General features: G+C 47.6%; 2 protein-coding genes across 3 annotated transcripts in view; both read right to left on the bottom strand.

Annotated features, from left to right (window-relative positions):
- ST8SIA6 (ST8 alpha-N-acetyl-neuraminide alpha-2,8-sialyltransferase 6) overlaps positions 1 to 475 on the bottom strand; it is a 48,176-nt gene extending 47,701 nt beyond the window's left edge. The window contains exon 1 of one of the 2 annotated variants that reach the window (XM_050939624.1): positions 305 to 475. In XM_050939624.1, the coding sequence (XP_050795581.1) occupies positions 305 to 399 (95 nt within the window). In that variant the 5' untranslated portion in view covers positions 400 to 475. Of the gene's footprint in view, positions 1 to 241 lie in introns of both variants that reach the window. The other variant, XM_050939625.1, reaches the window with a different exon arrangement.
- The window catches only part of LOC127044584 (tRNA (cytosine(38)-C(5))-methyltransferase-like), a 513,024-nt gene that overhangs the window by 275,600 nt on the left and 223,477 nt on the right, over positions 1 to 13,947 (bottom strand). The gene's annotated exons all lie outside the window — the stretch shown is intronic.

Raw genomic sequence — 13,947 nt, 5'->3', positions numbered from 1 at the left:
GCCTCAGAGCCAAAATAGATCAGGAAAAGCCGAGCGAAGGCTGTTCTGCTGTTGCTGTGTCTAGTGTATAAAGGGGATTATAAAGTCACACTCCTTATTTTCCAGCTGCATTTCAGAGGCTAGAGTATCTGATCTCTGGCATCCCACCTCCTCCAGGCATGGAGCCGTCCTTCCAGCCAGGTATCAGTATCATCCACGCTGCTGCCTCCTTCCAGCCAAATCAAAACTCTGCCCCACCTACACTAGGGAGCTGGCTTTGGACGCCCGGATTCTTTGGGATTCACCGCGCTGCAAGTCTCGCTACCTGGTGCTGAGGGACCCGTCTGCTGTGAGCCAGAGGAGGCACACGAAGAGAAGCAGGCTGCTGAGCATAGCGATTAAAGCAATGACCGCCCGCATCTTGTGACTGCTCCGAGCAGCTGCACGGCCAGTCTGAGCGGGAGCAGCGCCCGCTGCTGCTAAGCCGGCCCCACAGTATCTAAGGGAGGCGGTGATAGCAGCCACAGGGGCTCTCTGCTCCGCCCTACCCAGTTCCGGCGTGTGGGGCCCAGCGCTGCCACCTTCCCCCAGCCATTGACATCAGCCTGAAGCATCCTGCTTTCCCTCCCGAAGTCACCAGGGGCTGCACCGCAGAAGAGCTGGGTGTAGCAGTGAATAATTGCATCCTGTCCCTGCTCTGCTCCAACTCCCCTTGGCAAGCATCAGCCCCCTCTCGGGAGGGGCTGTATCTCCCAGGCAGGGGTCCATGCACCTGCCAGCCATGGGGTGCTGTGTGTGTGTGGTGGGGGAGGGGTGTCAGATAGCCACAGCAAAATGCCAGGCAGCAGGGATGGCAGGGCGCCTTCCCACAGGGCATTGGCAGGGTAGGAGAGCTGTCCCTGGCAACTCCAGTGCGGGCTTGCATGTCTTCCTGCCCTCTTCCAGCATTGTGAGGGGGAGCAAGGAGAACGGAAACTTGCACCTAAAGGTGTTTCATGTCAGGTGCTGGTTCACAATATGAAAGGACTCTGCATGCTTGGCCTCCTCTCAGGTGCCCCCTCATGGCAGCCCTGCAAGTGGCCCCTCCCCTTCCTTTCTCTCTTCATTCTTCAAACAAATTCAGAGTGTATAAACAGCCCTTTCTGCAGGGTTAATCGATTAACAAAATGCTCACTACCATAGACCAGAATCCCCCAGCACACCTCAAATGGTATATTCATCCCACCAGTCCAACACCAAGCACAATGCTAGCATCTCCCACCATGCTGCTCCCCAGCCCCATTAGCTAGGGTATTTCTCTGCCCTGCTTTCTTCTGGGGTACGATTCCAGCTCTTGCCTGAAAACAGCAGCCAGTTCACCCCAACATTTTTCTTCCTCCACTGATCTCAGCCCTCTCTGGCCTGGCAAAAGTTGTAGGTGACCCCCTGACTGCCTTCCACTTCACCAGCCTGAGCTGGCTCCACTGCCCAACCAGGCAATTCTCACCCCTCCCTCCTCTAGGGGTACCCCTTCCCTGTAGCTCTCAGCCTAGCTATGCTCTTCATCTCAGCTCTCTTTACCTCATTTGTAATCCCCAGAGTCAGCCCCATCCTCCTCCTTCACCAAACAAGAGCACTCCTGGAGTGGAAAAGGAGAACTGAGCCCAATTTCATGTACTGGGCCAGCTACTCAATTATAGATGCCATGTGTCTAAAACTAAAGTGATTCTTCATTAAAATAACTCTTTACAGAAGTGCTTTAACTACTACTAGCACTTAAGCCATTGACATGCAGACTTATTTCCTGGTACGCTCCTGCAACCTGTATTCTTCTCCCCAAGCTCCATGCAGATTGTTATTAGGGATGTTAAGCGACTAAAAAAATTGTGATTAATCACATGATTAAAAAAATTAATCACGATTAATTGTGTGATTAATTGCACTGTTAAAGAATAATTGATTACCATTTATTTAAATATTTTTGGATGTTTTCTACATTTTCAAATATATTGATTTCAGTTACCACACAGAGTACAAAGTGTACAGTACTTACTTATATTTTTATTACAATTTTTATTACAAATATTTGCAATCTCTTTATCATGAAAGTTGAACTTACAAATGTAGAATTATGTGCAAAAAATAACTGCACTCTAAAACCAAAACATTGTAAAACTTTAGAGCTTACAAGTCCACTCAGTTCTACTTCTTGTTTAGCCAGTCACTCAGATAAACAAGTATCAGAGGGGTAGCCGTGTTAGCCTGGATCTGTAAAAGCAGCAAAGAATCCTGTGGCACCTTATAGACTAACAGACGTTTTGGAGCGTGAGCTTTCGTGGGTGACACGATGTGACATGCATCAGACGAAGTGGGTATTCATCCATGAAAGCTCATGCTCCAAAACGTCTGTTAGTGTATAAGGTGCCACAGGATTCTCAGATAAACAAATTTGTTTACATTTGCAATAGGTGTTCGTACTGTTGTAGCTAAAGATTCATATGCCCCTTCATGCTTCAGCCACCCTTCCAAAGGACATGCGTCCATGCCGATGACAGGTTCTGCTCGATAATCATCCAAAACAGTGCAGCCATCGTAGTGACATGTTGTAATAACCTTAGTCCCAGATTTGGACCTTAGCGTCCAAAATATGGGGGTTAGCATGAAAACCTCCAAGCTTAGTTACCAGCTTGGACCTGGTACCTGCTGCCACCACCCAAAAAATTAGAGTGTTTTGGGGCACTCTGGTCCCCCTGAAAAACCTTCCCTGGGGACCCCAAGACCCAAATCCCTTGAGTCTCACAACAAAGGGAAATAATCCTTTTTCCCTTCCCCCCTCCAGGTGCTCCTGGAGAGATACACAGACACAAGCTCTGTGAACCCAAACAGAGTGAATCTCCCTCTCTGTTCCCAATCCTGGAAACAAAAAGTACTTTCCTATTCCCCCAGAGGGAATGCAAGGTCAGGCTAGCAATCCAACACACAAATCTCCCCTTGATTTCTTCCTCCCACCAATTCCCTGGTGAGTACAGACTCAATTTCCCTGAAGTAAAGAAAAACTCCAACAGGTCTTAAAAGAAAGCTTTATATAAAAAGAAAGAAAAATAAGTACAAATGTTCTCTCTGTATTAAGATGATACAACACAGGGTCAATTGCTTAAAAGAATATTGAATAAACAGCCTTATTCCAAAAGAATACAAATCAAAGCACTCCAGCACTTATATTCATGCAAATACCAAAGAAAAGAAACCATATAACTTACTATCTGATCTCTTTGTCCTTACACTTGGAAACAGAAGACTAGAAAGTAGAACTACTTCTCCAAAGCTCAGAGAAAGCAGGCAGGCAGAAAACAAAGACAAAGACACTCAATTCCCTCCACCCAAAGTTGAAAAAATCCGGTTTCCTGATTGGTCCTCTGGTCAGGTGCTTCAGGTGAAAGAGACATTAACCCTTAGCTATCTGTTTATGACACGCCCCCCAAATTGCAGACAGTGGGGAAGCTCACTGGCGGCGATTTCCTTCTAGAACTTGAAAATAAACAGATTAATACAACACATACACCTTTACATATACTCCTAAGTATATAACTAACAGACTTCTACATTTTAAGAACACTTTTTAACTACTGAATTCTGGGAAACTCTCACGGGAGAGTGCATCAGCAACTTTATTAGAAGCTCCTGTGATGTGTTGAATTTCAAAATCAAAATCTTGGAGAGCTAAACTCCAACGAAGAAGTTTCTTGTTGTTCCCCTTGGCAGTATGAAGCCACTTTAGTGCAGCATGGTCAGTTTGTAGTTGGAACCGCCGTCCCCAAACATATGGGCGTAGCTTTTCCAGGGCGTACACAATGGCATAGCATTCCTTTTCACTGACTGACCAGTGACTTTCCCTCTCAGACAGTTTCTTGCTGAGAAACACGACAGGATGGAAGTTGTGATCTGTTGCTTCCTGCATGAGCACCGCTCCTATACCACGCTCAGATGCATCTGTGGTTACTAGGAATGGCTTGTCAAAGTCCGGGGCCCTGAGCACAGGGTCAGACATGAGCGTTGCCTTAAGTTGGGTAAAGGCCTTTTGACACTCATCAGTCCACTTAACTGCATTTGGCTGGGTCTTTTTGGTCAGGTCGGTTAGTGGGGCAGCGATTTGGCTGTAGTGTGGTACAAATCGCCTGTAGTATCCGGCCAAGCCTAAGAAGGATTGGACCTGCTTCTTTGACTTTGGGACAGGCCACTTTTGGATAGCATCCACCTTGGCCTGTAGGGGGTTTATGGTTCCTCGACCCACCTGGTGCCCCAGGTAAGTCACTCTGTTTTGGCCTATTTGACACTTTTTGGCCTTAACAGTTAGTCCTGCCTGCCTGATGCGCTCAAAGACCTTTTCCAGGTGTAGTAGGTGTTCGGGCCAGGAGTCTGAAAAAATGGCCACATCATCGAGGTAGGCAACTGCAAATTCTCCCAGTCCAGCTAGTAGACCATCTACCAGCCTCTGGAAGGTGGCGGGTGCATTTCGAAGGCCGAAAGGAAGGACATTGAATTCATACACCCCCGCATGGGTGACGAATGCTGACCTCTCCTTGGCAGGTTCATCTAGCGGTACTTGCCAGTACCCCTTGGTTAAGTCTATTGTAGAGATGAACTGGGCACGTCCCAACTTCTCCAATAGCTCATCGGTACGTGGCATTGGATAGTTGTCCGGACGAGTTACAGCATTTAGCTTACGGTAGTCCACGCAAAAGCGTATTTCCCCATCGGGTTTGGGTACCAGAACCACTGGAGATGCCCATGCACTGGTAGATGAGCGGATTATACCCATCTGTAGCATGTTCTGGATCTCCCGTTCTATAGCAGCTTGGGCATGAGGAGACACTCGGTAGGGTGGGGTTCTGATTGGGTGAGCATTACCTGTATCAATGGAGTGGTATGCCCGTTCAGTCCGTCCTGGGGTGGCTGAGAACAATGGGGCGAAGCTAGTGCACAGCTCCTTGATTTGTTGCCGCTGCAGACGTTCCAGGGTGGTTGAGAGGTTCACCTCTTCCACGCCACCGTCTTTTTTCCCGTCGTAGTAGACACCGTCAGGCCACTCAGCATCATCTCCCTGGACTGTAAACTGACAAACCTGTAAGTCTCTGGAATAGAAAGGCTTGAGAGAATTAACATGGTACACTTTAGGCTTTAGTGAGGAATTGGGAAATGCTATGAGGTAGTTTACAGCTCCCAGGCGCTCTTGGACCGTGAATGGCCCTTCCCATGATGCTTCCATCTTATGGGCCTGTTGCGCCTTCAAGACCATAACCTGGTCTCCTACCTTGAAGGAACGTTCTCTGGCATGTCTGTCATACCAGGCCTTTTGCTCTTCTTGAGCATCCTTTAGGTTCTCTCTAGCAAGGGCTAAAGAGTGTCGGAGGGTGCTTTGTAGGTTGCTTACAAAGTCCAGAATGTTAGTTCCTGGAGAAGGCGTAAACCCCTCCCATTGCTGCTTCACCAACTGTAATGGCCCCTTAACCTCGTGACCATACACAAGTTCAAATGGTGAAAACCCTAAACTGGGATGTGGTACAGCCCTGTAGGCAAACAGCAACTGCTGCAACACTAGGTCCCAATTATTGGAGAATTCGTTGATGAATTTTCGTATCATGGCCCCCAAAGTTCCATTGAACCTTTCCACCAGGCCATTGGTTTGATGGTGGTATGGGGTGGCAACCAAGTGATTCACCCCATGAGTTTCCCACAGTTTTTCCATGGTCCCTGCCAGGAAATTAGACCCTGAATCTGTAAGGATGTCGCAGGGCCAACCTACCCTGGCAAAGATGTCTGTTAGGGCCAGGCACACAGTGTTAGCCCTGGTGTTGCCTAGAGCGACTGCTTCTGGCCATCGGGTAGCAAAGTCCACTAAAGTCAGTACGTACTGCTTTCCTCTGGGCGTCTTTTTTGGGAAAGGGCCCAGAATATCCACAGCTACTCGCTGAAATGGGACCTCAATTATGGGGAGTGGCTGGAGAGGGGCCTTGACCTGGTCTTGAGGCTTTCCCACTCTTTGGCATACCTCACAAGACCGGACATACTTGGCAACGTCCTTGCCCATCCCCTCCCAGTGGAAGGACTTCCCCAACCGGTCCTTGGTTCTGTTCACCCCAGCATGGCCACTGGGATGATCATGGGCTAAGCTTAAGAGCTTCCCCCGGTACTTAGTTGGAACCACCAACTGTTTTTGCGGCTGCCATTCTTCCCGGTGTCCACCAGAAAGAATTTCCTTGTATAAAAGTCCTTGGTCTATAACAAACCGGGATCGATTAGAAGAGCTGAGAGGCGGTGGGGTGCTCCGTGCCGCCGCCCAAGCTTTCTGAAGGCTGTCATCCGCTTCCTGCTCAGTCTGGAACTGTTCCCTTGAGTCTGGGGTCACCAGTTCTTCCTCAGACTGTGGACTTGGGCTTGGTCCCTCTGGAAGCGATGTAGGTGATGGGGTTGTTTCCGTTGCTGGTGAACCGCTCTCCGCTGGTGCACCTGAGGGTATTTCAGGCTCTGGCCGAGCCTTTTGGGTATGGCTGTCTGTGGCTTCTGCCAGTTTTGGCTCGCTGGCGCCCTCTGGCGTTGAGTTTGAAGATGTAGTTGCACTTGTTGGTGCTGGTTGCTGTTCCAGTTCCGGGCCTGGGACTGGAGATGCTGTGGCTGTTTCAGTGGTAGGCATGGAATCCTGGTCCACTACCTCTGTCTGGGTCTCTGGTAACACAGACGGGGCCTCTGTGGACGGTTCAGGAACAGGAATGGGTCTGGAAGCTTGCCTGGTTTGGCTACGTGTAACCATTCCCACTCTCTTGGCCCGCCTCACCTGGTTGGCCAAGTCTTCCCCCAGTAGCATGGGGATAGGATAATTGTCATAGACTGCAAAAGTCCACATTCCTGACCAGCCTTTGTACTGGACAGGCAGTTGAGCTGTAGGCAAGTCTACAGCTTGTGACATGAAGGGGTAAATTGTAACTTTGGCCTTTGGGTTGATGAATTTGGGGTCAACGAAGGATTGGTGGATAGCTGACACTTGTGCCCCCGTGTCTCTCCACGCAGTAACCTTCTTTCCGCCCACTCTCAAATTTTCCCTTCGCTCCAAGGGTATTTGAGAGGCATCCGGGCCTGGGGATCTTTGGTGTGATGGTGGTGTAATGAATTGCACTCGCATGGTGTTCTTGGGACAGTTGGCCTTGATATGTCCCAGTTCATTACACTTAAAGCATCTTCCATCTGATGGGTCACTGGGCCGAGGTGAGTTACTGGAGACTGGTGAGGTTGAAGGGTAGGGTATCTGTGGCTTTACTTGGGTGGTATGTGGGGTCTTTGGCTGTCCTCGGTTGTAGGGTTTATGGTCTGTGTGCCCCCTGGGGTAATCGTTCCCCTTGACAGTAGCTTTCTTGCTTTCTGCCAGTTCCATCCATTTGGCTCCAATCTCCCCCGCCTCAGCGATATTCTTGGGGTTTCCATCTTGTATGTACCGTGTGATGTCTTCAGGAACACCATCCAAGAACTGCTCCATTTGTATGAGGAGGTTCAGTTCTTCCAAGGTTTGAATGTTGTTTCCTGTTATCCAGGCCTCATAGTTTTTTGCAATGTAGTAGGCGTGTTTGGGAAATGACACCTCTGGTTTCCACTTTTGGGTTCTGAAGCGCCGACGGGCATGATCTGGGGTTATCCCCATCCTGTATCTGGCCTTGGTTAGAAAAAGTTTATAGTCATTCATTTGGTGCTTAGGCATTTCAGCTGCCACCTCTGCTAAAGGTCCACTGAGCTGTGACCTCAATTCTACCATGTACTGGTCTTCGGGAATGCTGTACCCAAGACAGGCTCTTTCAAAATTTTCCAAGAAGGCCTCGGTGTCATCACCTGCCTTGTAGGTGGGAAATTTCCTGTGCTGTGGAGCAATATTTGGCGCCGGGTTGTTAGGGTTGGCTGGCACATGCAGCCCAGCTTTTGCCAACTCCAGTTCATGTTTTCTCTGTTTTTCCTTCTCTTCATTCTCTTTTTGTTGTTTTTTCCATTTCTTTTTGTTGTTTTTCCATTTCTTTTTGGTGTTTTTCCATTTCTCGGTGGTGGGCCAACTCTTCTTCTGCTTGTTTCCTTCGGTAGGCTATCTCTTCTTCTTCTAGTTTTCTTTTGTGTGCTGCCTCTTGGGCTGCCTGTTCTCTTTGGAAGGCTGCCAGTTTCATGCTTTCTTCCTTTTCTTTCATCTCCATCTGTCGCCTGTGTTCAGCTTCTTTGATTTGTTCTTCGGCGTCAATTTTTGCCTTAGAAGTCATGGTTCCTGTTTTCTTGTGTTGGGGTGCCCTCCGGTGTTTATCTTCTGAACTGCAGGTTCTGTTGCCTCCTGAAGTCTGCCTAGCAACAGTGCTTTTTTCCTTTTCTCTCTCTAGCTAATGTTCAATGAAAGGAAACCAGAAAAACCACTTTATTTGCATGCATATAAGTGCCGGTACTTGCCTCCTAATGGGAGGGCTATTGCATGACAAAAGACCCTTAACATGCAAGCCACAAACTGGGAGAGAGAGCAGAAAAAAAAATTCTCTCTGGTTCCCTTTTAAAACCAACTGCTTCTCTCTGCTAAAAAGCCCTTAGCAGAGAAAAGAAAAATATAATATTTCTACTGGCTTCTGGGTTCTGTCTATCTCCCACCAGCTGCCACTCATGTAATAACCTTAGTCCCAGATTTGGACCTTAGCGTCCAAAATATGGGGGTTAGCATGAAAACCTCCAAGCTTAGTTACCAGCTTGGACCTGGTACCTGCTGCCACCACCCAAAAAATTAGAGTGTTTTGGGGCACTCTGGTCCCCCTGAAAAACCTTCCCTGGGGACCCCAAGACCCAAATCCCTTGAGTCTCACAACAAAGGGAAATAATCCTTTTTCCCTTCCCCCCTCCAGGTGCTCCTGGAGAGATACACAGACACAAGCTCTGTGAACCCAAACAGAGTGAATCTCCCTCTCTGTTCCCAATCCTGGAAACAAAAAGTACTTTCCTATTCCCCCAGAGGGAATGCAAGGTCAGGCTAGCAATCCAACACACAAATCTCCCCTTGATTTCTTCCTCCCACCAATTCCCTGGTGAGTAAAGACTCAATTTCCCTGAAGTAAAGAAAAACTCCAACAGGTCTTAAAAGAAAGCTTTATATAAAAAGAAAGAAAAATAAGTACAAATGTTCTCTCTGTATTAAGATGATACAACACAGGGTCAATTGCTTAAAAGAATATTGAATAAACAGCCTTATTCCAAAAGAATACAAATCAAAGCACTCCAGCACTTATATTCATGCAAATACCAAAGAAAAGAAACCATATAACTTACTATCTGATCTCTTTGTCCTTACACTTGGAAACAGAAGACTAGAAAGTAGAACTACTTCTCCAAAGCTCAGAGAAAGCAGGCAGGCAGAAAACAAAGACAAAGACACTCAATTCCCTCCACCCAAAGTTGAAAAAATCCGGTTTCCTGATTGGTCCTCTGGTCAGGTGCTTCAGGTGAAAGAGACATTAACCCTTAGCTATCTGTTTGTGGCCCATTAGGCCTCATAGTCCTTTAAGTGTGCAGGTCTTCCAACCAGTCTTCCATTTCTTGTTGTGTTACTGCTTGTGGTAGGGGATTTGCTTCCACCCTGTAGCCTTTTATTTTATTTTAAGGGAATTTTGTAATATGGTGTTATACCACCATGGGTATATGTTATATATGACATAACATGTTAGTTAATCATAACATCACACAATAAATAATCGATAAACTCAAATCATTGGCTACAACCCTGTTGCTGCGTTCATTGTGTTGGGTGGCATCCTGTGCGTCATCTGTGTTTTTCTTATACCTTGTTTCTTCTGACTCTCCTGTGTCACGCCTGCTGATGACTGTGGCTGTCTGGCCTGGCCGTGGCCCTGTCTGCCTGAGTGTGCCATCTGTCTGCCCCTACTCAGCAGTTGTCTTAGGTTTTGTCTCTACTGCTGTCCTGAGTCTGTAGCTGCCTCCTATGATCTGTGTCCCACAGCAGCTTGGATTGTTGCCTTTTGCCATTGCCTTGTGTGACTATTTGATGATTTGCTCCAGACCTGGTCACCTGTGTACAGTAGCCTCAAGTCCTTTGTTGTAGTGGGCTTCCTGCTTAGCTTTGCATTCTCTTAACTGCTTCTGAGTATCATCCATCATTCCTCCACTGGATTCTCCAGCCCATCAGTCCTTATGCTGGGCTACTACCTAGTCTCTGAGAAGGTGGTAGGGACCTCTTCCTGTCTGTTTTTCCTTTGCCATCAGCCTCTTATCTGTCTTTACTGCTGTCTCTGTCTTCCCATTGCTTTGCGGGTGCCCAGGGGAAGAAGTCTTGTATTCTATTTCCCATTTGGTGCCAGATCATTTGGATTTTGCTGCAGTATACTGTGGCCCACTGTCTAAGCATAGTATTAGTGGGGTTGCCATGTTAGTCTGGATCTGTAAAAAGCAACAGAGTCCTGTGGCACCTTATAGACTAATAGATGTATTGGAGCATTTCTGGGAGGTGGACTATCTGGAGGACACTTAGGCAGTTTCCTCATCACAGTTATTGCCTAAGTGCCCTCCAGATAGTCCACCTCCCAGAAATTGGAGTAGTAATCATAGGACTGGAAGGAACCTGGAGAGGTCATCTAGTCCAGTACCCTGCACTCATGGCAGGACTAGTTATCTAGACCATTCCTGCAGGTGTTTATCTAACCTGCTCTTAAAAATCTCCAATGATGGAGATTCCACAACCTCCCTAGGCAATTTATTCCTGTGCTTAACCACCTTGACAGGAAGTTTTTCCTAATGCCCAACCTAAACCTCCCTTGCTGCAATTTAAACCCATTGCTTCTTGTCCTGTCCTCAGAGGGTAAGAATAATTTTTCTCCCTTTTCCTTGTAACATCCTTTTATGTATTTGAAAACTGTTATCATGTCCCCTGTCAATCTTCTCTTCACTAGACTAACCAAACCCAATTTTTTCAATCTTCCCTCATAGGTCATGTTTTCTAGATCTTTAATCTACAGAGCCCACGTAATTCCTGTCATGAACAGTGAACAGGTCTGTTCTGACCTTTTTCCAAGGTTGGGCTGGGATTTCACGGGGCTCTAGAGTCTCCTAAATCTTCTGTTGTCTCTGCGTACCTCACACTGTTTCATGTATGCTGTCAGCTGGACATTCTTGCCTGGCCAGTAGGTACACTCCTTGGCTCATCTCAGGATTGCCTCTATATCTGAGTGTGAAACATAGATCCGTCTCATGATGTCAGCTCTTAAATCTGTCAGATTACTGCTCAGTCCACTTTAAACAAAATGCCATTTTGTACACCGAGCTCATCCCTCATGTGGTGGTAGGGAGTAACCTCCTGTGGCATTTGCTCCTAGGAGTCTGGTCAACCCTGGAGTATGAATCATTTTACTGCCTCTTGTGTCCCGTCTTGTTCAGTGCTTTGTTGGATTGCCTGGCACCTCCCATCAGAGATGCCAAGACCTTGTCGCATGTTGATAGATACTCTATCCTGTTCCACAGACTCATATGTGTTGTACTCAGGAAGGTATGCCCTGCTCAGCGTATCTGCCATCAGCGGAGAGAGGCTGTCCAGGCAGTATCTTATGCCCACATCACAGTGCTGCAGTCTCAGTAGCACACATGACAATGTCCTGGGTGCACACAGCAGTGCCTTGTTTATGATGCTTCCTAATGGCTTGTGATCAGACTGCACATCCACCCTATGCCCAGAGGTGAACTGATGGAATCGTTCCATTCCAAAGAGCACAGTCAGTAGCAACTTCTCTAGCTAAGCATTTCCCCTTTCCGTGTCTGTCAAGGCTTTACTAGCAAATGCTATGAGCTGCAGGCAACACATCAATGCTGCTCCTAAGCTTCCTTCTGAGCATCACACTGTAGCTCTAGCTGCTCCATAGGATTGTAGTATTTAGGACTGGTGCCTTGCTTATGATTTTTTTTTTATACTCCTTTCAAATGCCTATTCTTAGGTCTCTGACCATTCCCATGCTGTTTCATGGGCTGTTAACTGTCTCAGAGGTTCACAGGCTGCTAACAGGCGTGTGCAGAATCTGGAAGGATAGTTACCCCTGCTTGGACTCCCTTCACATCCTTTGGCCTGGGCATTTCCTTAATATCTCTCCGTTTATCAAGATCCTGCCAGAATTCTGCAAAAGTCAACAGATGTCCAACATAGGGAACCTTAGGTCTCCTCAGCTTTCGTTTGCCTGCATTCAGCCCAAAGGAGGCTCCAGGCACCAGCATGCCAAGTGCATGCCTGGGGCGGCAAGCTGCGAGGGGCAGCCTGCCGGTCCCTGCGAGGGCAGCAGTCAGGCAGCCTTCAGTGGCTTACCTGCGGGAGGTCCGCCGGTCCCGTGGATTCGGTGGCAATTTGGCAGCGGGTATGCCAAATCCTTGGGACTGGGGACCTCCCGCAGGCAAGCCGCCGAAGGCTGCCTGACTGCCATGCTTGAGGCAGCAAAAAAGCTAGAGCTGCCCCTGATTCAGCCTAATATTCTGCTCCCAAAACCTGGTTAACAGTTGTAACCACTTGATATCGTGGTCCTGGATCATCTCTTCCTTGCCATCGTTGTAACAGGGTGGTCTTCCCCTTAAAAGCCAGCAGCCCTGAGACCATCCAGCCCTGACTGATTATCAAACCCAGTTGGGAAGGGGTCAGAGAGCGCAATTGGGAGGAAAGCTATAGGAGGCAGGTTCATTCCTGTGGCAGGCTGGGGGATAGTGTGAGGAGAAAGGCCTGGGGAACCCTGCAGAAGACCCTGGATCAGGGCAAAAGACTGGGTTTATATGTGAAGCTTATGCTGAATTACTTTATTATGTTTGAAAGAATAAACTGTGTCCTGAAGGAAGGGCTTGAACAGACTTTGGTGTGGTTTTAGTCCTTCTTATGTAAGGACTAGTGTAATAGGCCACCTGGCCTGCAATCTCCTCCTACAATTGTCATCAGCTAGACTCTTGATGCCTGAAATCCCTCTAATGCCTGACATAGTACTCAAAGACTTGTCAGCTGTTCAGTGTTTCAGGTAATTATTCCTGGCAACAGCATCTCACTATCTTCTTGTCCTTTTTCCTCATGCAATTGTGGAAAAAGCTTTACCTTCCTTTGTTCATCTTTATCTCCTATACTCAGCTCTGTATACAGACTCAATTCTTTCTCCTGTGCTTGTGCAAGGTTCGTCTGGCAATCTAGCATATGATTCCTGGTGGTCTGAGTCCCTCCCTACTGCCTGTTTGCTCTGCTTGTAGGTGCTGTTTGTTTGCCTGTTAAATCATGCTCTCTGCCTTGCTGTGGGTCTCTGACCTCTGCCACAATGTTTTGTGTACCACATACTGGGTAATTCCGTGAAGACTTCATGCTTGCAATACTAAATTGCCTCTCTATTAAGAGAACTATATTTGCAGAGGTGCAGCAACTGCAGCTGGCATTCAAGCCATGTGCAAACAGAGTGACTTCTTGTTGCTCCTCTAAACTTTTCCCTTCTGCAACCTGTGCTGCTCCCTTCAAGTTCTACACAGGTTGCTCAAGAAAATATCTCTGGGGCAGATACCAGGAATGGAACTGGTGATGTATCTTTCTATGGGATGGGACGCTGAGATGGCCCTCATCCTCACTCTTCCCCTGCTCTTCCCCACATTGGTGATCATCCTCCACACACTCCCCTTCCACATAGTTGCTGACCCCAATTCCATCCCTCCCCTGCTTAGCTATCTCTCCTCCATTCCTGCTCAGAATGACTTCCCCAGAGTGGAGGGAAGCCCTCTCTAGCAGAGAGGTTTGTTCTCAGTAGTATCCTAGCACATCTAGTGACAGTCTTGAGGGAGTGTCTGTGACCGAACCCATCACAACACCTTCCTATCTTTTTCTAGGCTGTTGTGTGCCCACAAATTAGCATTTTTTGGTGCAATCCTGTTTTTTTCAGGGAAGAAGGCTGACCTACAAATAATATTTTTTAAAACTTC

The sequence above is a fragment of the Gopherus flavomarginatus genome, chromosome 2, assembly GCF_025201925.1.
Source record: "Gopherus flavomarginatus isolate rGopFla2 chromosome 2, rGopFla2.mat.asm, whole genome shotgun sequence".
In the NCBI taxonomy this organism is placed as follows: Eukaryota; Metazoa; Chordata; order Testudines; family Testudinidae; genus Gopherus; species Gopherus flavomarginatus.
Note: the sequence above shows the minus strand (reverse complement) of the source record. Positions and strands in the feature narration are given on the sequence as shown.